Consider the following 25,738-nt stretch of genomic DNA (forward strand, 5'->3'; position numbering starts at 1 on the left):
AACACCCATCTCTCCCCATCAACACCCATCAACACCCATCAACACCCATCAACACCCATCAACACCCATCAACACCCATCAACACCCATCAACACCCATCAACATCCATCAACACCCATCAACATCCATCAACACCCATCAACACCCATCAACATCCATCAACATCCACCAACACCCATCAACACCCATCAACACCCATCATGTATGATCCTGTCTTCCCCCATCAACACCCTCTCTGTCTCTGTCCATGAAGACATTACATGCCAATAGGGACAACCTGTATGATCCTGTCTCTCCCCATCAACACCCTCAGTCCTCTCTGTCCATGAAGACATTACATGCCAATAGGGACAACCTGTATGATCCTGTCTCTCCCCATCAACACCCTCTCTGTCTCTGTCCATGAAGACATTACATGCCAATAGGGACAACCTGTATGATCCTGTCTTCCCCCCATCAACACCCTCAGTACTCTCTGTCCATGAAGACATTACATGCCAATAGGGACAACCTGTATGATCCTGTCTTCCCCCATCAACACCCTCAGTCCTCTCTGTCCATGAAGACATTACATGCCAATAGGGACAACCTGTATGATCCTGTCTTCCCCCATCAACACCCTCAGTCCTCTCTGTCCATGAAGACATTACATGCCAATAGGGACAACCTGTATGATCCTGTCTTCCCCCATCAACACCCTCTCTGTCTCTGTCCATGAAGACATTACATGCCAATAGGGACAACCTGTATGATCCTGTCTTCCCCCATCAACACCCTCTCTGTCTCTGTCCATGAAGACATTACATGCCAATAGGGACAACCTGTATGATCCTGTCTTCCCCCATCAACACCCTCAGTCCTCTCTGTCCATGAAGACATTACATGCCAATAGGGACAACCTGTATGATCCTGTCTTCCCCCCATCAACACCCTCAGTACTCTCTGTCCATGAAGACATTACATGCCAATAGGGAATGAAGTCAATGTGCATTCAGAAAGTATTCTTTGACTCATTCCACATTGTGCCTGAATTCAAAACTGACTTTTAAAAATTCCCCCGCTCTACCCACAATACCAGATAAAAATATTTAATTCAATTGTGTAACATGAAGTCCTATGAGTGTCATCTGATGAAGATCATCAAAAGGTTAGTGATTCATTTTATCTCTATTTGTGCTTTTTGTGACTCCTCTCTTTGGTTGGAAAAAATGGCTGAATTTTTCTGTGACTTGGCAGTGACCTAACTTAATCGTTTGCGGTGCTTTCGTTGTAAAGCCTATTTGAAATCGGACCCTGTGGTGGGATTAACAACAAGATTACTTTTAAAACGGTATAAAATACATGTATGTTTGAGGAATTTTAATTATGAGATTTCTGTTGTTTTGAATTTGGCGCCCTGCACTTTCACTGGCTGTTGTCATATCGATCCCATTAACAGGATTGCAGCCATAAGAAGATAAGTATTCAATAAATGTTAGAATCACATTTGGCTGCGATTACAGCTGCGAGTCTTTCTGGGTAAATCTCTAAGAGCTTTGCAAAACTGGATTGTACAAAAGTTGCACATTCTTCTACGATTTTCCCTGTGCTTAGCTCTATTCCATAATTTTTATGTTATCAGAAAACTCCCCAGTCCTGTCCAATGACAATCATACCCATAACATGATGCAGCCACCACCATGCTTGAAAATATCAAGAGTGGTACTCAGTGCTGCGTTGTGTTGGATTTTCCCCAAACATAATGCTTTGTATTCAGGACATAAAGTTTATTTCCTTTCCAGATTTTATGCAGTATTACTTTAGTGCCTTGTTGCAAACAGGATGCATGTTTAAAAAAACAAATATTCTAGCTTCCTTCTTTTCACTCTGTCATTTAGGTTAGTGTTGTGGAGTAACTACAATGTTGTTGATCCATCCTCAGTTTTCTCCTGTCACAGTCATTAAACTCTTCAACTGGTTTAAAGTCACCACTGGCCTCATGGTGAAATCCCTGAGCAGTTTCCTTCTTCTCCGGCAACTGAGTTAGGAAGGACACATAGACAACGCTAGTACCCATCAATCCCTGTTACCCTATGTGTGTGTGTGTGTGTGTGTGTGTGTGTGTGTGTGTGTGTGTGTGTTGAAACACCATCCAAAGAGTAATTATAACTTCATCATGTTCAAAGAGATATTCAATGTCTGCTTTAAAAAAAGAAAAGAAATCCCATCTACCAGGTGGTCTTCTTTGTGAGGAAAACCTCCCTGGTCTTTGTGAGGAAAACCTCCCTGGTCTTTGTGGAAAACCTCCCTGGTCTTTGTGAGGAAAACCTCCCTGGTCTTTGTGGAAAACCTCCCTGGTCTTTGTGAGGAAAACCTCCCTGGTCTTTGTGGAAAACCTCCCTGGTCTTTGTGAGGAAAACCTCCCTGGTCTTTGTGAGGAAAACCTCCCTGGTCTTTGTGTGGAAAACCTCCCTGGTCTTTGTGAGGAAAACCTCCCTGGTCTTTGTGGAAAACCTCCCTGGTCTTTGTGAGGAAAACCTCCCTGGTCTTTGTGAGGAAAACCTCCCTGGTCTTTGTGAGGAAAACCTCCCTGGTCTTTGTGAGGAAAACTTCCCTGGTCTTTGTGGAAAACCTCCCTGGTCTTTGTGGAAAATCTCCCTGGTCTTTGTGGAAAACCTCCCTGGTCTTTGTGGAAAACCTCCCTGGTCTTTGTGGAAAACCTCCCTGGTCTTTGTGAGGAAAACCTCCCTGGTCTTTGTGGAAAACCTCCCTGGTCTTTGTGGAAAACCTCCCTGGTCTTTGTGGAAAACCTCCCTGGTCTTTGTGGAAAACCTCCCTGGTCTTTGTGAGGAAAACCTCCCTGGTCTTTGTGGAAAACCTCCCTGGTCTTTGTGGAAAACCTCCCTGGTCTTTGTGGAAAACCTCCCTGGTCTTTGTGGAAAACCTCCCTGGTCTTTGAGGAAAACCTCCCTGGTCTTTGTGGAAAACCTCCCTGGTCTTTGTGGAAAACCTCCCTGGTCTTTGTGGAAAACCTCCCTGGTCTTTGTGGAAAACCTCCCTGGTCTTTGTGGAAAACCTCCCTGGTCTTTGTGGAAAACCTCCCTGGTCTTTGTGGAAAACCTCCCTGGTCTTTGTGGAAAACCTCCCTGGTCTTTGTGGAAAACCTCCCTGGTCTTTGTGGAAAACCTCCCTGGTCTTTGTGGAAAACCTCCCTGGTCTTTGTGGAAAACCTCCCTGGTCTTTGTGAGGAAAACCTCCCTGGTCTTTGTGGAAAACCTCCCTGGTCTTTGTGAGGAAAACCTCCCTGGTCTTTGTGGTTTAATCCATGTTTTGTTTGAAATTCACTGCTCGACTGAGAGACTTTACAGACAATGGTATATAATATATGTGTGTGTTACAGAGATGAAGTATTGATAAAAAAAAATGACAAAGTCTAATATAGAAATAAAGAAATAGTTTATCAGTCGTACGTACAGGACACAAATGGTATGTACATTATCCTAACTAAATGCTTACGACAGGTTCCTTCTGGACAATGACATAACAATAATAAATAATAATAATATGAACATAAAGTAAATGTATTAGTAGAATAGAATAAACATTGTGTCATCAGTATAATAGATACATGTATAGAGATAGAGGAGAGAGAGGTCTCTTCATAAAGTATCACCACAGCAGCATGACAACAGTTGGTATGGTGGGATGTTATCGCAACAGTATCCACGTGGTTACCTAGACGACGCTGACGCTAGTACCCATCGATCCCTGTTACTCTGAGTGAGTGAGTGAGTGAGTGAGCGAGCGAGCGAGTGAGCGAGTGAGCGAGTGAGCGAGTGAGTGAGTGAGTGAGTGAGTGAGTGAGAGAGAGAGTGCACATGATAGATATGGGAAGACACAGAGAGAAGGGAGGGAGGGAGGGAGGGAGGGAGGGAGGGAGGGAGGGAGGGAGGGAGGGAGGGAGGGAGGGAGGGAGGGAGGGAGGGAGTTGGAAATAGCAGATATTTAGTAGAATGCCTGTGAACCACAGAACCAACCATCAACCACAGCTTGACCTTGAGACAGGAAATCTACATTATAACACAGAAACACACCCAGCTGTGGAAGCTAGCCAGGACTGTTTGGACCAATCAGATTATAGAGTGAAATAGGGCACCTGCACCAATCCCTCCCCTGTCTAAATCTACACTCGGTTCTGGCCCCTGGGTGCACTGTGGAGACCTAACCCGTAGTAGGGATCAGCTAAGCTAACTGAAGCATTTTAACTAATGCACTGAGCTAGGCTAACTTTCCCAATGTGTGTTTGGATGCCATACAAGCGCAACCACTGAAAAACTGAAATGTCTTATAAATTTAAAGTAACTGCCATGTAATTTAAAGTAACTGCCATGTAATTCAAAGTAACTGCCATGTAATTTAAAGTAACTGCCATGTAATTCAAAGTAACTGCCATGTAATTCAAAGTAACTGCCATGTAATTCAAAGTAACTGCCATGTAATTCAAAGTAACTGCCATGTAATTTAAAGTAACTGCCATGTAATTCAAAGTAACTGCCATGAAATTCAAAGTAACTGCCATGTAATTCAAAGTAACTGCCATGTAATTTAAAGTAACTGCCATGTAATTTAAAGTAACTGCCATGTAATTTAAAGTAACTGCCATGTAATTTAAAGTAACTGCCATATCATTTAAAGTAACTGCCATATCATTTAAAGTAACTGCCATATCATTTAAAGTAACTGCCATGTAATTTAAAGTAACTGCCATGTAATTTAAAGTAACTGCCATGTAATTTAAAGTAACTGCCATGTTATTTAAAGTAACTGCCATGTAATTTAAAGTAACTTTCCAGTGTTTCCAGATTTCTATGAAAAAATGACCTCTAAATACTTACAAAATGAGTGGAATAGTTTTTCTTCCAAAGAATTGTCATTAATTATGTAAAAAAAAAATGCTTTTCTGTTTTGGAATGGTGTATTCCTAGCCTAACAACAGAATGGTTCTGTGAAAAAATAGCAACGCTGTGATTTTCTCCAATTTATACATCAGCCATTATTAAAATATGAGTTCACAGAATATTCGCTTTTAAAATGTGAGATTATCACTGGACAGTTACTTTAACCATGTCTGCCTCTGTGGATTAACAACAAGCACACATCTATTCTACCGGCTGTATTTCATAGAGACTATTCTGTATTTCATAGAGACTATTCTGTATTTCATAGAGACTATTCTACCAGCTGTATTTCATAGAGACTATTCTACCGGCTGTATTTCATAAAGACTATTCTGTATTTCATAGAGACTATTCTGTATTTCATAGAGACTATTCTGTATTTCATAGAGACTATTCTACCAGCTGTATTTCATAGAGACTATTCTACCGGCTGTATTTCATAGAGACTATTCTGTATTCCATAGAGACTATTCTACCGGCTGTATTTCATAGAGACTATTCTACAGCTGTATTTCATAGAGACTATTCTGTATTCCATAGAGACTATTCTGTATATCATAGAGACTGTTCTACCGGCTGTATTCCATAGAGACTATTCTACCGGCTGTATTTCATAGAGACTATTCTGTATTTCATAGCGATTATTCTATCAGCTGTATTCCATAGAGACTGTTCTATCGGCTGTATTTCATAGAGACTATTCTACCGGCTGTATTTCATAGAGACTATTCTGTATTTCATAGCGATTATTCTATCAGCTGTATTCCATAGAGACTGTTCTATCGGCTGTATTTCATAGAGACTATTCTACCGGCTGTATTTCATAGAGACTGTTCTACAGGCTGTATTTCATAGAGACTATTCTACCGGCTGTATTTCATAGAGACTGTTCTGTATTTCATAGAGACTATTCTACCGGCTGTATTTCATAGAGACTATTCTATCAGCTGTATTCCATAGAGACTATTCTACCGGCTGTATTCCATAGAGACTATTCTACCGGCTGTATATCATAGAGACTATTCTACCGGCTGTATTTCATAGAGACTATTCTACCGGCTGTATTTCATAGAGACTATTCTACCGGCTGTATTTCATAGAGACTATTCTACCGGCTGTATTTCATAGAGACTATTCTACCGGCTGTATTTCATAGAGACTATTCTACCGGCTGTATTTCATAGAGACTATTCTATCAGCTGTATTCCATAGAGACTATTCTACCGGCTGTATTTCATAGAGACTATTCTACCGGCTGTATGTCATAGAGACTATTCTACCGGCTGTATATCATAGAGACTATTCTACCGGCTGTATTTCATAGAGACTATTCTATCAGCTGTATTCCATAGAGACTATTCTACCGGCTGTATTTCATAGAGACTATTCTACCGGCTGTATATCATAGAGACTATTCTACCGGCTGTATTTCATAGAGACTATTCTACCGGCTGTATTTCATAGAGACTATTCTACCGGCTGTATTTCATAGAGACTATTCTATCAGCTGTATTCCATAGAGACTATTCTACCGGCTGTATATCATAGAGACTATTCTACCGGTTGTATATCATAGAGACTATTCTACAGGCTGTATATCATAGAGACTATTCTACCGGCTGTATATCATAGAGACTATTCTGTATTTCATAGAGACTATTCTGTATTTCATAGAGACTATTCTGTATATCATAGAGACTATTCTACAGGCTGTATATCATAGAGACTATTCTACCGGCTGTATTTCATCATCATCATCATCATTACTTCTCCAAGATCGCATAGCAGTTCAGACGTCTTTTGTCCTCGTCTTGTCGTGTCCTGTATATATATATATATTTACAACTTTTTTCACATACATTTTATTTTTATTTTCCATCAACTCATCTTCTAAACACTCTCCTGCAACCAGCCTCACCAATTTATATTTATAAAAAAAGTTTTATTTACCTCAGATCTGTAATCCTCCAAGAAGCTAGCCAGAAACTCCAAGAAGCTAGCCAGAAACTAGCCAGAAGCTAGCCAGGAGCTAGCCCAGAAGCTAATCCAGAAGCTAATCAGAAGCTAGTTAGCTTCTTTACTGGCAAATCGTTAGTAGTCAGCTAACCACGGTTTGTGGTCATCAGCTATCCTTTAGCTCGAAAATCCATCGAAAATCTATCGCCAGTTTTGTACGGCGCAGCGCGGCTCGGAACGGAACATACCGGACCAATTTTCTCTCCATGTCCCTGGATTTCAACTGCTCTCTGGACATTCATACCCGGATCTCACAGCTAGCTAGCTGCTATCCGTGTGACAGTCGGCTTTCGTCGATTCCGGAGCAAACATCGATTGTTCCGGTGCTAGCCAGCTCCGTCAATCACTCCTGAGTTCCATCATTCACTCCTGGGCTGCAGTCACCTATCTGGACCCGTTTCACTGCCTACGCGGAGTCCCACCGGGCCTTCACAACTGGACTGCCGACGTTATCTACCTGAATGAGATCCGGCTGGCTCCTCTGTCGCGACGTTACCTGAACGCCCATCTGCGGCCCGCTAACCGTTAGCTGTCTTACCGGCTGCTATCTGAATAGACAATCGGACAATTTATTTATTTGTATTATTATTATGTTTTCTTCTCGGGCCTCTATAACTATATCTATTGTTCTTATTTTTGTTGTTGTTGTGTGATTTGGATTAATCCCCTCTACCACACGGAACCCCACTAATCTACTGACCGAACGCAAGAGGTGGCTAACAACAGACTCCATCCTATGCTAGCTTGCTACCGGTTGGCCTGGCTAGCTGTCTAAATCGCCGTGACCCTCAACCAACCTCTCCACTCACTGGACCCTTTTGATCACTCGACTAAGCATGCCTCTCCTTAATGTCAATATGTCTTGTCCATTGCTGTTCTGGTTAGTGTTTATTGGCTTATTTCACTGTAGAGCCTCTAGTCCTGCTCACTATACCTTATCCAACCTATTAGTTCCACCATCCACACATGCAATGACATCTCCTGGTTTCAATGATGTTTCTAGAGACAATATCTCTCTCTTCACCACTCAATACCTAGGTTTACCTCCACTGTATTCACATCCTACCTTACCTTTGTCTGTACATTATACCTTGATGCTATTTTATCGCCCCCAGAAACCTCCTTTTACTCTCTGTTCCAGACGTTCTAGACGACCAATTCTTATTGCTTTTAGCCGCACCCTTATTCTACTCCTCCTATGTTCCTCTGGCGATGTAGAGGTGAATCCAGGCCCTGCAGTGCCTAGCTCCACTCCTATTCCCCAGGCGCTCTCTTTTGACGACTTCTGTAACCGTAATAGCCTTGGTTTCATGCATATTAACATTAGAAGCCTCCTCCCTAAGTTTGTTCTATTCACTGCTTTAGCACACTCTGCCAACCCGGATGTACTAGCTGTGTCTGAATCCTGGCTTAGGAAGACCACCAAAAATTCTGACATTTTAATTCCAAACTACAACATTTTCAGACAAGATAGAACTGCCAAAGGGGGCGGTGTTGCAATCTACTGCAAAGATAGCCTGCAGAGTTCTGTCCTACTATCCAGGTCTGTACCCAAACAATTTGAACTTCTACTTTTAAAAATCCACCTCTCTAAAAACAAGTCTCTCACCGTTGCCGCCTGCTATAGACCACCCTCTGCCCCCAGCTGTGCTCTGGACACCATATGTGAACTGATTGCCCCCCATCTATCTTCAGAGCTCGTGCTGCTAGGCGACCTAAACTGGAACATGCTTAACACCCCAGCCATCCTACAATCTAAACTTGATGCCCTCAATCTCACACAAATTATCAATGAACCTACCAGGTACCTCCCCAAAGCCTTAAACACGGGCACCCTCATAGATATCATCCTAACCAACTTCCCCTCTAAATACACCTCTGCTGTCTTCAACCAAGATCTCAGCGATCACTGCCTCATTGCCTGCATCCGTAATGGGTCAGCGGTCAAACGACCTCCTCTCATCACTGTAAAACGCTCCCTGAAACACTTCAGCGAGCAGGCCTTTCTAATCGACCTGGCCGGGGTATCCTGGAAGGATATTGACCTCATCCCGTCAGTAGAGGATGCCTGGATATTTTTTTTAAAATGCCTTCCTAACCATCTTAAATAAACATGCCCCATTCAAGAAATTTAGAACCAGGAACAGATATAGCCCTTGGTTCTCCCCAGACCTGACTGCCCTTAACCAACACAAAAACATCCTATGGCGTTCTGCATTAGCATCGAACAGCCCCCGTGATATGCAGCTGTTCAGGGAAGCTAGAAACCATTATACACAGGCAGTTAGAAAAGCCAAGGCTAGCTTTTTCAAGCAGAAATTTGCTTCTTGCAACACTAACTCAAAAAAGTTCTGGGACACTGTAAAGTCCATGGAGAATAAGAACACCTCCTCCCAGCTGCCCACTGCACTGAAGATAGGTAACACTGTCACCACTGATAAATCCACCATAATTGAACATTTCAATAAGCATTTTTCTACTGCTGGCCATGCTTTCCACCTGGCTACTCCTACCCCTGTCAACAGCACTGCACCCCCAACAGCAACTCGCACAAGCCTTCCCCATTTCTCCTTCTCCCAAATCCATTCAGCTGATGTTCTGAAAGAGCTGCAAAATCTGGACCCCTACAAATCAGCCGGGCTAGACAATCTGGACCCTTTCTTTCTAAAATTATCTGCCGAAATTGTTGCCACCCCTATTACTAGCCTGTTCAACCTCTCTTTCGTGTCGTCTGAGATTCCCATAGATTGGAAAGCAGCTGCGGTCATCCCCCTCTTCAAAGGGGGGGACACTCTTGACCCAAACTGCTACAGACCTATATCTATCCTACCATGCCTTTCTAAGGTCTTCGAAAGCCAAGTCAACAAACAGATTACCGACCATTTTGAATCTCACCATACCTTCTCTGCTATGCAATCTGGTTTCAGAGCTGGTCATGGGTGCACCTCAGCCACGCTCAAGGTCCTAAACGATATCTTAACCGCCATCGATAAGAAACATTACTGTGCAGCCGTATTCATTGATCTGGCCAAGGCTTTCGACTCTGTCAATCACCACATCCTCATCGGCAGACTCAACAGCCTTGGTTTCTCAAATGATTGCCTCGCCTGGTTCACCAACTACTTCTCTGATAGAGTTCAGTGTGTCAAATCGGAGGGTCTGTTGTCCGGACCTCTGGCAGTCTCTATGGGGGTGCCACAGGGTTCAAATCTCTGTATACATCAATGAGGTCGCTCTTGCTGCTGGTGAGTCTCTGATCCACCTCTACGCAGACGACACCATTCTGTATACTTCCGGCCCTTCTTTGGACACTGTGTTAACAACCCTCCAGGCAAGCTTCAATGCCATACAACTCTCCTTCCGTGGCCTCCAATTGCTCTTAAATACAAGTAAAACTAAATGCATGCTCTTCAACCGATCGCTACCTGCACCTACCCGCCTGTCCAACATCACTACTCTGGACGGCTCTGACTTAGAATACGTGGACAACTACAAATACTTAGGTGTCTGGTTAGACTGTAAACTCTCCTTCCAGACCCATATCAAACATCTCCAATCCAAAGTTAAATCTAGAATTGGCTTCCTATTTCGCAACAAAGCATCCTTCACTCATGCTGCCAAACATACCCTTGTAAAACTGACCATCCTACCAATCCTCGACTTTGGCGATGTCATTTACAAAATAGCCTCCAATACCCTACTCAACAAATTGGATGCAGTCTATCACAGTGCAATCCGTTTTGTCACCAAAGCCCCATATACTACCCACCATTGCGACCTGTACGCTCTCGTTGGCTGGCCCTCGCTTCATACTCGTCGCCAAACCCACTGGCTCCATGTCATCTACAAGACCCTGCTAGGTAAAGTCCCCCCTTATCTCAGCTCGCTGGTCACCATAGCATCTCCCACCTGTAGCACACGCTCCAGCAGGTATATCTCTCTAGTCACCCCCAAAACCAATTCTTTCTTTGGCCGCCTCTCTTTCCAGTTCTCTGCTGCCAATGACTGGAACGAACTACAAAAATCTCTGAAACTGGAAACACTTATCTCCCTCACTAGCTTTAAGCACCAACTGTCAGAGCAGCTCACAGATTACTGCACCTGTACATAGGGCTAAATTATAGGTGGGCTATCAACTACCTCTTTCCCAACTGTATTTAATTTATTTATTTATTTTGCTCCTTTGCACCCCATTATTTTTATTTCTACTTTGCACATTCTTCCATTGCAAAACTACCATTCCAGTGTTTTACTTGCTATATTGTATTTACCTTGCCATCAAGGCCTTTTTTGCCTTTACCTCCCTTCTCACCTCATTTGCTCACATTGTATATAGACTTGTTTATACGTTATTATTGACTGTATGTTTGTTTTACTCCATGTGTAACTCTGTGTTGTTGTATCTGTCGAACTGCTTTGCTTTATCTTGGCCAGGTCACAATTGTAAATGAGAACTTGTTCTCAACTTGCCTACCTGGTTAAATAAAGGTAAAATAAAAAATAAATAAAAATAAATAGAGACTATTCTGTATTTCATAGCGACTATTCCATCGGCTGTATTTCATAGAGACTATTCTATCGGCTGTATTTCATAGAGACTATTCTACCGGCTGTATTTCATAGAGACCATTCTGTATTTCATAGAGACTATTCTGCCGGCCTTATTTCATAGAGACTATTCTATCGGCTGTATTTCTATGCTTAAACCGACAGCGACATCCATCACCCCTCTTTAGACAATAGATTGACTGGCCTATTCATCACTTTCCTTCCTCCATCCTTCCTCGGTCCCTCCATATATCCCTCCCTCTATCCATCCATCCATCCATCCCTCCATATATCTAACCCTTCCATTCATCCCTTCATCCATCCCTCCATCAATATATCCCCTCCATCCATCCCTCCATCCCCCCCTCCATCCATCCATCCCCCCATCCATCCCTCCATATATCCCATCCATCCCTCCATCCCTTCATCCATCCATCCTTCCCTCCATCCATCCATCCTTCCCTCCATATATATCCCCTCCATCCATCCCTCCATATATCCCATCCCCCATCCATCCCCCCATCCATCCCCCCATCCATCCATCACTTCATCCATCCATCCATCCTTCCCATCCATCCATCCATCCATCCTTCCCATCCATTCATCCATCCCCCCATCCATCCCCTCCATCCCTCCCTCCATATATCCCCTCCATCCATCCCCCCTCCATCCATCCATCCATCAATATATCCCCTCCATCCATCCAGCCATCCCCCCATCCCTCTATATATCCCCTCCATCCATATATCCCCTCCATCCCTCCCTCCATCCCTCCCTCCATCCTTCCAGATATCCCCTCCCTCCATCCATCATCCCATCCTTCCTGATCCTGTGTATCCATGCCGAGGCCTGGTCAGTACAGCTGTGGTGTGCCTCGTTGTGGTCTCCTCCATCCCCTCCAACTATCTATCCCTCCCTCATCAATAACCAGCGTGTTGTGCTGAATGTCTCACTGCGGTCTCCACGGAAACGACCAGGCTGAATAATGGATCAGCTATCCCAGCCGCAGAGGACCGTGTTGGCCCAACGAAACACCACAGATGATCCCTGGCTGTCAGACCACCAGCTCTTTTTAATTAAGGCTGTGTTATTCCAGACAGTCCTGACCACCGAGGAGACGAGACTGGAGGCCTAAAGCACTTAATTCATTCCAATAAGATGGTGTCTACGCGCTCTCTTTCTCTATCAATTTAAAAAGCTTTCAAAATGTTTCATTGTCATGACAAACACACGGTGGTGTTCTTTGTCTCTCCTAAACTGAGGGGGCATAATCATTATGCTTAATTCTAGTTATGGCTTGCTCTTTTAAAAAGTCGACAAACCTTTCCAGAAGGCATGCTAGCTAAGATAATTAGACTATCTGATATCCTGAAAATGTCTCCTTGGTACCTAGTTATGAGGATGGGAGACCTATCTGGGCTGAAGACAACTTCATAACATCGCTAGGTGCCTAGTGGTATTACATGGCACGGGAAACATGTGTTTATACTCTCTCTCTCTCTCTCTCTCTCTCTCTCTCTCTCTCTCTCTCTCTCTCTCTCTCTCTCTCTCTCTCTCTCTCTCTCTCTCTCTCTCTCTCTCTCTCTCTCTCTCTCTCTCTCTCTCTCTCTCTCTCTCTCTCTCTCTCTCTCTCTCTCTCTCTCTCTCTCTCTCTCTCTCTCTCTCTCTCTCTCTCTCTCTCTCTCTCTCTCTCTCTCAAGGGGCTTTATTGGCATGGGAAACACATTGCCAGAGCAAGTGAGGTAAACAATTTTTACTGTTCATTAACAGTAACGATGAACAAATGGTTAGTGTACAAAAGGGAAAATAAATAAGCATAAATATGGGTTGTATTTACAATGTGTTTGTTCTTCACTGGTTGACCTTTTCCTGTGGCAACAGGTCACAAATATTGCTGCTGTGGTGGCACACTGTGGAATTTCACCCAGTAGATATGGGAGTTTATCAAAATTGGATTTGTTTTAGAATTCTTTGTGTATCTGTGTAATCTGAGGGAAATATGTATCTCTAATATGGTCATACATTGGGCAGGAGGTTAGGAAGTGCAGCTCAGTTTCCACCTCATTTTATGGGCAGTGAGCACATAGCCTGTCTTCTCTTGAGAGCCATGTCTGCCTACGGCAGCCTTTCTCAATAACAAGGCTATGCTCACTGAGTCTGTACATAGTCAAAGCTTTCCTTAAGTGTGGGTCAGTCACAGTGGTCAGGTGTTCTCTCTCTCTGCTCTGAAATTGCCCCATGAAACTAATCCCAGGTCAGTTTTTCTTCTCTCCCGTAATGGTAACCTAAAGGAATTAATTAGTATTTGAGGTGAGTTAGATGGAAGCTAATGCTAGATGTGTGCTTTGCCCCGTGTATGTTCTAGCTAGCTACTGGCCCATCCATACATTTTGCCCTGCGCTCCTGCCTCTCTGCCTCTGACTGCCTGCCTCTGACTGCCTGCCTCTGACTGATTAGCTGTCTGCCTGCCTCTGACTGACTAGCTGTCTGCCTGTCTCTGACTGACTGTCTGACTGCTTCTGCCTGCATGGATGCTGTATCTGCTTGACTTCCACAGCATCAGCTGCTGATTTCAGGGCACATCGCCACTGCAGCATCACTCCACCACCCCCCCGCTCTCTCTTTCTCTCTCGTCCCCCGCTCCATGCTTTTAAATGCATAGTGATGTCTGCCTTCTTGCCTGGGAGGCCAGACTACCATCTCTCTCCCTCCATCTTTCCTCCTCTATTCTGTTACAGGCAATGGTAAACTGTAAAAATCATTTGTGCATGCAGCATCATGCCAAGGATGTAGCCTATTAGCTTGAAAATGTCATTTTATTTAACCTTTATTTAACTAGGCAGGTCAGTTAAGAACAAATTCTTATTTACAATGACGGCCTACCCCGGCCAGACCCGGACGACGCTGGGCCAATTGTGCGCCGCCCTATGGGAACTCTTAATCACGGCCGGTTGTGATACAGCCTGGAATCGAACCAGGGTCTATAGTGACACCTCTAGCACTGAGATGCAGTGCCTTAGAGCGCTATCAGGAACCTCAAGGAAGACGAATCTACCACACTACTGAGATGCAGTGCCTTGGAGCGCTATCGGGAACCCCAAGGAAGACGAATCTACCACACTACTTAGATGCAGTGCCTTAGTGCGCTATCGGGAACCCCAAGGAAGACGAATCTACCACACTACTGAGATGCAGTTAACCCCAAGGAAGACAAATCTACTACTGGGATGAAAACTTCACCGTTTCACTGAGACGTTGAATAGGATAAACTCAGATTCTGGTTCAGGCCGATACCCAAATGACCCACAATCAGGGGTAGATTTACACTATTCACCAAAATGGACTCGCAATTAGCCATAAGATTCTGATCTACTTTATCATAAGCATTTAGCCTAATTTGCCTTATCATAGGATTTTGATCATTTTGGCCAATTTAATATAAAACCACGTTGTTGAGAGATATGGGCTTATTTAGGACCCTTTCAAAACAGATCACAATTTAACAGCACTTATTCTTATTTAAATTCAGAAACGTATTACTTACATATCCTGGGATATGGTGTTATTCATCCCAACATTGAGATGTCATAGGCTCTTGAGGAACTCATACACTGGTGAAAGCCTCATTGAAGCTATAAAAGTGTCAGAGTCCAACCTTAACACGGGATAACAGTACAACAGAATAGATGAACTAAGCCACGCCTCCAGTCTTCTGATCAGACCCACTGGGTCATATCTCAATAACCCAGCATCAATAACCCAGCATCAATAACCCAGCATCAATAACCTAGCATCAATAACCCAGCATCAATAACCCAGCATCAATAACCCAGCATCAATAACCCAGCATCAATAACCTAGCATCAATAACCCAGCATCAATAACCCAGCATCAATAACCTAGCATCAATAACCCAGCATCAATAACCTAGCATCAATAACCCAGCATCAATAACCCAGCATCAATAACCCAGCACCCAGCATCAATAACCCAACACCCAGCATCAATAACCCAGCATCAATAACCCAGCACCCAGCATCAATAACCCAACACCCAGCATCAATAACCCAGCATCAATAACCCAACACCCAGCATCAATAACCCAGCATCCAGCATCAATAACCCAGCAGTTTCTTTTAAAGAAAACAACCCAACTAAGTGACCCAATGCCCGCAACCCAGCAGTTGGGTCAACCAAACAGCCCAGTATTTTTTCAAGTGTAGCCTAAGAAACGTAGCCTTTAGGCTAAAGGGATTCTAGCATAATGGGATGAAAACATCCCCTCACACACACACAGTCCAGATACCCCTTGCCTAGGCTATAGGACAATTAGCGCATCTGAGATGTGCATTAAAACACATTTGTTTGCAAACAGAAATCACCTTTTGTTAATTCCCGGCCGGGGTTAAAATATCCCCTCGTATGCAGAGCATCGCTAGGTGATATTCAAACATAATGATATAAACGGTAGGGATGGCATTTAGTTTAGCCCAGGTTACCCCATTCACGGAGAAGCAGGTGCACTTAGCCTATTGAATTGAAATGACGCCAATATTAAAATAAACGTGCATAAATAGACACCACCCTATTGTGCTTATATAATAAGCTAAATATCCCGTTGAAAACAAACTATAGGCTCATTCTTTCTGGGTCACTCATAGGCTAGTTGTAGTCTACATACGGCGAAAACAATGCATAGAGCACAATGCTACTCGGTCTTTGTTCAATCCCGTAGCCCGCAGAGAGGTGAACCACAATCCAATATAACGTGTTAGGGTTGTCCTCGGTTGTTGGCGAGGTGTGCAACATTGTCCCAATACAGCGAGGTGTCGTGCCGTGTGCAGAAACAATGTAACGATTCGGAGTTTGTGTAACAGACACATGATGGTATCAATTTTGTATCATGTTTCATTGGCTTGTCAATGGGGTCAAGTTAATGTTTTCATTCGGACACACACACACACACACACACCATCTCGACTAAAGGTATTTCCGGTCACATATTTCCGAGTGTCGCCAGTGCCACATCCATACATGAATATCCTTCACACCGTCAATAACCGCTGGATAACTGCAACCTACTGCTCCGTAGCGAGGGGTCACACATCACATGCCTTGGTTTAGCTTCAAGCCTTTACAAATGACAGTCGTTGTCCTCCTCCCTCTCTATCTACCTCTCTACAGCGTTAATGATACTCCAGCCTCTCATTATCTCCACTGCATGACTGAAAAACGACATTATTCCTCCCACTGATCAGACATCTGATATCATCTGGCAAAGCCTTGGCCACTACATAGATAGATACAACAGGAGTTTTACGGCTGCTACACACAGCGGTGTAGGACTACAGCAGCACAGTGATTCTAGCTATCTCCTAATGTTGCCTATAGGACTAATGGATAAACTACAGCGGAGGCGCTAACCTCCGCTAGAACGGTTTCTACTTACCAGGTTGAGAACCGTTTCGACGATGTCCCGGTTGCTAACCTCTCCAACCTGAATAAGGCCCACCAGCACCGCGAATTTCATTTGGATATTCCTGATTGGCACGGCGGGGTTGATCACCCCGGCCTGGAGCACCATAGAACCGGATCCAGAGACCATCCTGTCCCCGATGGGAGCCGAACCAGCGCCCGTGACGACCTGCGGCTGGCCGGGGCCCGGGGGAGGAGCGGATCGGTCTGGATCTGAGAGTGGAGGTGCAGTAGCCGGTTTCTCGCTCGACATTTCCCCTTTAGAGACGAGAGAAGACGGGGAGAGGAGCGGCCGCTGGGGTCTCGGTCTCTTTCCCAAACACCTGCTCTAGACCACAACTCTCTGTCGTTCCGCTGCTAAAAAAAAATATAGTAAAATATGGGGAATGGGGGGGTTATAAGGAGTATGAAATTACAAAAGAAACGATAAATTAACTTCTCCTCTTCTTTAATGGTGCGAAGTAATGCATAAATAAAACGCGTTATCTCTATGCTCCGCAGAACGGTACCCTCTTTCGTATCGCCTCCTCTGTCTGTCTCTCTCTCTGTCTCTCTGGGAAGCTGCAGTGAGCGGTGCTCGTCGTCATGACGCCATGTTGACGCCCCCTGTCTGCGTATTTGCGCGCTTGCCACGCCTGCGCAGTGGAGAGCTCAGCAGGTTGCTCTCATGCAATCATGAAGAAGAAACAGTGAATTCGGAAAGTATTCAGACCCCTTCCCTTTCTCCACATTTTGTTATGTTACAGCCTTATTTTAAAATTGATAGCATCATTTCTTCCCCCTTATCAATCTACACACAATAGCCCGCAGTGACAAAGCGAAAACAGGTTTTTAGCAATTTTTACAAATGTACTTAAAAATTAAAAGGAAATACCTTATTTACATAAGTATTCAGACCCTTTGCTATGAGACTCGAAATTGAGCTCAGGTGCATCCTGTTTCCATTGATCATCCTTGAAATGTTTCTACAACTTGATCAGAGTCCACTTGTGGTAAATTCAATTGATTGGACATGATTTGGAAAGGTCCCACAGTTGACAGTGCATGTCAGAGCGAAAACCAAGCCAGGAGGTCGAAGGAATTGTCCGTAGAGCTCCGAGACAGGATTGTGTCGAGGCAAAGATCTGGGGAAGGGTACCAACACATGTTTATTAAAAATATAAAACTGATATCACATTTACATAAATCAAAGTAGATTTTTGCAAGTACATGTACTTTTGATACTTAAGTATATTTTAAATCAAATACTTTCTTACTTTTACTCAAGTAGTATTTTACTGGGTGACTTTCACTTTTACTTGAGTCATTTTCTATTAAAGTATCTTTACTTTAACTCAAGTATGACAATTGGGTATTTTTTCCACCACTGCATGTCAGCCATTGAGCATGTTTGGGATGCTCTGGATCGACTTGTACAACAGCGTGTTCCAGTTCCCGCCGATATCCAGGAACTTCGAACAGCCATTAAGGAGGATTGAGACAACATTCCACAGGCCACAATCAACAGCCTGATCAACTCTGTGTGAAGGAGATGTGTCACACTGCATATCTGTATTCCCAGCCATGTGAAAGCCATAGATCAGGGCCAAATTGATTTATTTCAGTGTACTGATTGCCTTATATGAACTGTAACTCAATAAAATCTTTGAGATTGTTGAATGTTGCGTTTATATTTTTTTGTTCAGTATAATATGAAAAACATAAAACTAAAATAACCTTGGGTCTCACACACACACACACACACACACCACACACACACACACACACACACACACACACACACAATAAAACAAAAACGAGACATACACATTAGGACAGAAACTCACCCAGACTGTGTGTCATATTAATATTTTGTGAGCAGCACTTGTGTAGTTTAAACAGAGTTCAGCGGGTGTAGAGAGAGAGTGAGTCTGTGTGTGGTCTCTGAGTCCCAGACAGAACCTGTTTATTTATTTACGTGCCAAACTGTCTGACTGTCCCGCACTCCTCCTTCCTTTTTCCTTACATCCTCCACCCCTCTCCTCTCATTTTTTCCTCTGCCCCATCTTCTCCTCTCCTCCTCCACCCTATCTTCTCCTCTCCTCCTCCGCCCCATCTTCTCCTCTTCTCCTCCGCCCCATCTTCTCCTCCGCCCCATCTTCTCCTCCGCCCCATCTTCTCCTCTCCTCCTCCACCCCATCTTCTCCTCTCCTCCTCCGCCCCATCTTCTCCTCTCCTCCTCCGCCCCATCTTCTCCTCTCCTTCTCCGCCCCATCTTCTCCTTTCCTCCTCCACCCCATCTTCTCCTCTCCTCCTCCGCCCAATCTTCTCCTCTCCTCCTCCGCCCCATCTTCTCCTCTCCTCCTCCGCCCCATCTTCTCCTGTCCTCCTCCGCCCCATCTTCTCCTCTGCTCCTCATCTTCTCCTCCTCTCCTCTCATCTCATCCTGTCCTCTCCTATCCTTCACTTTTATCTCCCCTCCCTCTACATACTGAACCCTTCCTTCTTTCCCTCTCTCCCCTCCTCTTCTCCTCCCCTCCTCTCCCATGCTTCAATTCCTCTGTCCTTCTCTCCATCGCTTCATCTCATCTTCTGTCGAAGGCCAAAGCAGCAACCCAGATGTTCTAAGCACTGTGTGTGTGTGTGTGTGTGTGTGTGTGTGTGTATTTGTGTTTGTGTGTGTAGAACCTTTCAGCTAAGCACATTTGAGATAATAATTTTAACACCCACAGTGTTAAATGTAACACTTTCTTAGTGTGTACTGTATATGTGACCCACCAAGTGTTAAACTAACAGTGTTTATTTTTGGTTCTAGACGATCGAAAGTGATGTGGCAAAATTCATACACTACAAATGTATGTGGACACCCCGACAAATTAGTGGATTCGGCTAGTTTAGCCACACAGCCATGCAATCTCCATAGACAAACATTGTCAGTAGAATGGCCTTACTGAAGAGCTCAGTGACTTTCAACGTGGCACCGTCATAGGATGCCACTTTTCCAACAACTCAGTTCTTCCAATTTCTACCCTACTAGAGCTGCAGTGCTGTTATTGTGAAATGGAAACGTTTAGGAGCAACAACGGCTCAGCTGCGAAGTGGTAGGCCACACAAGCGGGACCACAGAGTGCTGAAAAACGTAAAAATCATCTGTCCTCAGTTGCAACACTTACTACCGAGTTCCAAACTGCCTCCGGAAGAAACGTCAGCACAATAACTATTTGTTGGGAGCTTCATAAAATGGGTTTCTATGGCCGAGCAGCGGCTGTTACCAAAATATTCTATATGTGTAGGGAACTATTTATACATTTGCTTAGGTCCAACCTCTGATCGTTCCAATAATTTTTACATGCTAAAACAGGATAAAAATTGTAAGATCACCATGGGCAATACCAAGCGTTGGCTGGAGTGGTGTAGAGCTCGACGCCATTGGACTCTGGAGCAGTGGAAACGTGTTCTCTGGATTGATGAATCACGCTGCACCCTCTGGCAGTTTGACGGATGACTCTGGGTTTGGGGGATGCCAGGAGAATGCTACCTGCCCAAATGCATAGTGCCAACTGTAAAGTTTGGTGGAGTAGAAATAATGGTCTGGGGCTGTTTTTAAAGGTTCAGACTAGTCCACATACTTCACGTAGTGTATGTCTTCTTCTTCTTCTCTGGGGCCTGGAGTTTTTCCTGATCTCATGATCTGGTCAGGTAAAACTATGGATCCTATTCGTAACCTATGACAAATTATTATTATTATAGATAGCTTCCCTTTTCATCTGTGCTATAGGGCTGGGGGATTTCTTGTCGGGTCATGTGAATTGGAAACACTCCTGGCCCTAAGGTGAGTCATAACTCTCCTGACAGTGGACCAAAAGACCCATCAGCAGGCAAATGTTTGAAGATAGCTAGACCTCCTCTCTCCCACAGAAGAGGGGAAGGGGTGTTGTGCCGGGTCTTGACATCTTAACACTTAGAGAGACCTTCCATCACGACAGATGGATCAAACCCTTTCAAACTACCACAAACCTTGTTATTATTCATTCTGGATCTGATATCAAAACGAGCCAGAGACAACAACTTAAATAGAAAACATACGCCGCTGTTTAACAGGTCTACTAACAATGGTTACTATAACAACCAAGGCTGAGCGGTATGCAAACAATGGTTACTATAACAACCAAGGCTGAGCGGTATGCAAACAATGGTTACTATAGCAACCAGGGCTGAGCGATATGCAAACAATGGTTACTATAGCAACCAGGGCTGAGTGGTATGCAAACAATGGTTACTATAGCAACCAGGGCTGAGCGGTATGTAAACAATGGTTACTATAGCAACCAGGGCTGAGCGGTATGCAAACAATGGTTACTATAGCAACCAGGGCTGAGCGGTATGCAAACAATAGTTACCATAGCAACCAGGGCTGAGCGGTATGCAAACAATGGTTGCTATTGCAACCAGGGCTGAGCGGTATGCAAACAATGGTTACTATAGCAACCAGGGCTGAGCGGTATGCAAACAATGGTTACCATAGCAACCAGGGCTGAGCGGTATGCAAACAATGGTTACTATAGCAACCAGGGCTGAGCGGTATGCAAACAATGGTTACCATAGCAACCAGGGCTGAGCGGTATGCAAACAATTGTTACTATAGCAACCAGGGCTGAGCGGTATGCAAACAATGGTTACCATAGCAACCAGGGCTGATCGGTATGCAAACAATGGTTACTATAGCAACCAGGGCTGAGCAGTATGCAAACAATGGTTACTATAGCAACTAGGGCTGAGCGGTATGTAAACAATGGTTACAATGTCTTTAAATGTGAAGTCCACACTGTACACACACACAATGTTAAGCAGTTTAATATTACATTTACATTTAACACCATACACAGTAGACAGGGCAGTTACATTTCACACTATTTAAATATATATATATACAGTATATATGACCTTGATTTAACCAGGTAAGCTAGTTGAGAACAAGTTCTCATTTACAAATGCGACCTGGTCAAGATAAAGCAAAGCAGTGTGACACAAACAACACAGAGTTACACATAAACAAACGTACAGTCAATAACACAACAGAAAAATCTATATACAGTGTGTGCAAATGTAGTAAGATTAGGGAGGTAAGGCAATAGATAGGCCATAGTGGTGAAATAATTACAATTTAGCAATTCAATACTGGAGTGATAGATGTGCAGAAGATCAAATCAAATCAAATGTATTTGTCACAGATGAACGTGCAAGTAGAGATACTGGGGTGAAAAGGAGAAAAAATAAATAACAATATGGGGATGAGGTAGTTGGATGGGCTATTTACAGATGGGCTATGTACAGGTGCAATGATCGGTAAGCTGCTCTGACAGCTGATGCTTAAAGTTAGTGAGGGAGATAAGTCTCCAGCTTCAGTGATTTTTGCAGTTCGTTCCAGTCATCGGCAGCAGAGAACTGGAAGGAAAGGTGGCCAAAGGAGGAGTTGGCTTTGGGGATGACCAGTGAAGTATACCGGCTGGAGCGCGTGCTACAGGTGGGTGCTGCTATGGTGACCAGTGAGCTGAGATAAGGGGGGGCTTTACCTAGTAAAGACTTATAGATGACCCAATGGGTTTGGCGACGGATATGAAGAAAGGGCCAGCCAACGAGAGCATACAGGTCGCAGTGGTGGGTAGTAAATGGGGCTTTGGTGACAAAACGGATGGCACTGTGATAGACTACATCCAATTTGCTGAGTAGACTGTTGGAGGCTATTTTGTAAATGACATTGCCGAAGTCAAGGATCGGTAGGATAGTCAGTTTTACGAGGGTATGTTTTGCAGCATGAGTGAAGGATGCTTTGTAGTGAAATAGGAAGCCGATTCTAGATTTAATTTTGGATTGGAGATGCTTAATGTGAGTCTGCAGGCAGCGAACAGTTGAAGAGCATGCATTGAGATTTACTAGCATTTAAGAGCAGTTGGAGGCCACGGAAGGAGTGTTGTATGGCATTGAAGCTTGTCTATGCACAGTAGACTGTAACAAGTTTGGTTTTATGTGTAAGTCATAAAACCAGTAACCTTGTGTTGTTGTCTTGTTCCTCATCTGGCCCACCAGAGGTTAGTTCCCTGCCTTGTGTTGTTGTCCTGTTCCTCATCCGGCCCACCAGAGGTTAGTTCCCTGCCTTGTGTTGTTGTCCTGTTCCTCATCTGGCCCACCGGAGGTTAGTTCCCTGCCTTGTGTTGTTGTCCTGTTCCTCATCTGGCGCACCGGAGGTTAGTTCCCTGCCTTGTGTTGTTGTCCTGTTCCTCATCTGGCCCACCGGAGGTTAGTTCCCTGCCTTGTGTTGTTGTCCTGTTCCTCATCCGGCCCACCGGAGGTTAGTTCCCTGCCTTGTGTTGTTGTCCTGTTCCTCATCCGGCGCACCGGAGGTTAGTTCCCTGCCTTGTGTTGTTGTCCTGTTCCTCATCTGGCCCACCGGAGGTTAGTTCCCTGCCTTGTGTTGTTGTCCTGTTCCTCATCTGGCGCACCGGAGGTTAGTTCCCTGCCTTGTGTTGTTGTCCTGTTCCTCATCCGGCCCACCGGAGGTTAGTTCCCTGCCTTGTGTTGTTGTCCTGTTCCTCATCTGGCCCACCGGAGGTTAGTTCCCTGCCTTGTGTTGTTGTCCTGTTCCTCATCCGGCCCACCGGAGGTTAGTTCCCTGCCTTGTGTTGTTGTCCTGTTCCTCATCTGGCCCACCGGAGGTTAGTTCCCTGCCTTGTGTTGTTGTCCTGGGCTCAGATTCACAACATTTCTTCTAAACAGCCATTTTTCCCTTAACTATAGACTTGAAAAGAAAGTTAATAAAAGTTGATAAATAAATAATAATAAATAAACAATAAAGTTATTGGAAATATTATTGTTCTAGAATAGTATATAATACAGTATATACACATGAGATGAGTAATGTCAGACATGTAAACATTATTAAAGTGGCCAGTGATTTCAAGTCTATGTCCATAGGGCAGCAGCCTCTGTGTGCTAGTGATAGCTATTTAACAGTCTGATGGCCTTCAGATAGAAGCTGATTTTCAGTCTCTCGGTCCCAGCATTGATGCACGTCACCTTCTGGATGATAGTGGGGTGAACAGGCAGTGGCTCGGGTGGTTGTTGTCCTTGATTATCTTTTTGGCCTTCCTGTGACATTGGGGGCTGTAGTTTGCCCCCTGTGATGAGTTGGGCAGACAGCATCATGATAGAGCCTAACAGGATGCCCTCAATTGTGCATCTGTGAAAGTTTGTGAGGGTTTTAGGTGCCAAGCCACATTTCTGTTGCACCTTCTTCACAACACTGTCTGTGTGGGTGGACCATTTCAGTTTGTCAGTGATGTGTACTCTGAGAAACTTGAAGCTTTTCACCTTCTCCACTGCAGTCCCGTCAATGTGGATAGGGGGGTGATCCATCTGCAATTTCCTGAAGTGCACGATCATCTCCTTTGTTTTGTTGACTTTGAGTGAGATGTTATTTTCCTGGCACCACACTCCCACAGCCCTCACCTCTTCCCTGTAGACTGCCTCATCACAGTTGTTAATCAAGCCTACTACTGTTGTGTCGTCTGCAAACTTGATGAGTTGGAGGCGTGCCATGCAGTCATGGGTGTACAGGGAGTACAGGAGTACTAAGCTAAACAGGGGGCCCCTGTGTTGTTTCCTACCTTCACCACCTGAGGCCCGTCAGGAATTACAGGACCCAGTTGCAAAGGGTGGGGTTCAGTACCAGGGCCTTGAGTTTAAGGATGAGCTTGGAGGGTACTATGGTGTTGAATGCTGAGCTATAGTTAATGAACAGCATTCTTCCATACAGTTGAAGTCAGAAGTTTACATACACCTTAGCCAAATATATTTAAACTCAGTTGTTCACAATTCCTGACATTTAAATCCCTGTAATCCCTGTATACAAAAATCCCTGTATTAGGTCAGTTAGGATCACCACTTTATTTTAACAATGTGAAATGTCAGAATAATAGTAAAGAGAATGATTTATTTCAGCTTTTATTTCGTTCATCACATTCCCAGTGGGTCAGAAGTTTACATACACTCAATTAGTATTTGGTAGCATTGCCTTTAAATGGTTTAGTTTGGGTCAAACATTTCGGGTAGCCTTCTACAAGCTTCCCACAATAATTTGGGTGAATTTTGGCCCATTCCTCCTGACAGAGCTGATGTAACTGAGTTAGATTTGGAGGCCTCCTTGCTCACACACTTTTTCAGTTCTGCCCACACATTTTATATGGGATTGAAGTCAGGCTTTGTGATGGCCAATCCAATACTGTCCAATACCTTGACCTTGTTGTCCTTAAGCCATGTTGCTACAACTTTGGAAGTATGTTTGGGGTCATTGTCCATTTGGAAGACCCATTTGCGACCAAGCTTTAACTTCCTGACTGATGTCTTGAGATGTTGCTTCAACATATCCACATAATTTTCCATCCTCATGATACCACCTATTTTGTGACGTGCACCAGTCCCTCCTGCAGCAAAGCACCCCCACAACATGATGCTGCCATCCACGTGCTTCATGGTTGGGATGGTGTTCTTCGACTTGCAAGCCTCCCCCTTTTTCCTCCAAACATAACGATGGTCATTATGGCCAAACAGTTCTATTTTTGTTGCATCAGACCAGAGGATATTTCTCCAAAAAGTACGATCTTTGTCCCCTTGTGCAGTTGCAAACCATATTCTGGCTTTTTATGGCTGTTTTGGAGCAGTGGCTTCGTCCTTGCTGAGCGGCCATTCAGGTTAGGAAAGGTTAGGACTCGTTTTACTGTGGATAT

The 25,738-nt window shown here is 44.2% G+C and overlaps 1 protein-coding gene across 1 annotated transcript in view; it reads right to left on the reverse strand.

Moving 5' to 3' along the window:
• The window catches only part of LOC139417919 (neurobeachin-like), a 278,963-nt gene extending 261,480 nt beyond the window's left edge, over window positions 1–17,483 (reverse strand). The window contains exon 1 of the mRNA XM_071166910.1: window positions 16,951–17,483. Coding sequence (XP_071023011.1) covers window positions 16,951–17,229 — 279 coding nt within the window. The 5' untranslated portion in view covers window positions 17,230–17,483. The remainder of the gene's footprint in view (window positions 1–16,950) is intronic.
• Window positions 17,484–25,738: the final 8,255 nt, after the last annotated feature.

This window comes from Oncorhynchus clarkii, chromosome 10 (assembly GCF_045791955.1).
Source record: "Oncorhynchus clarkii lewisi isolate Uvic-CL-2024 chromosome 10, UVic_Ocla_1.0, whole genome shotgun sequence".
Taxonomy (NCBI): Eukaryota; Metazoa; Chordata; class Actinopteri; order Salmoniformes; family Salmonidae; genus Oncorhynchus; species Oncorhynchus clarkii.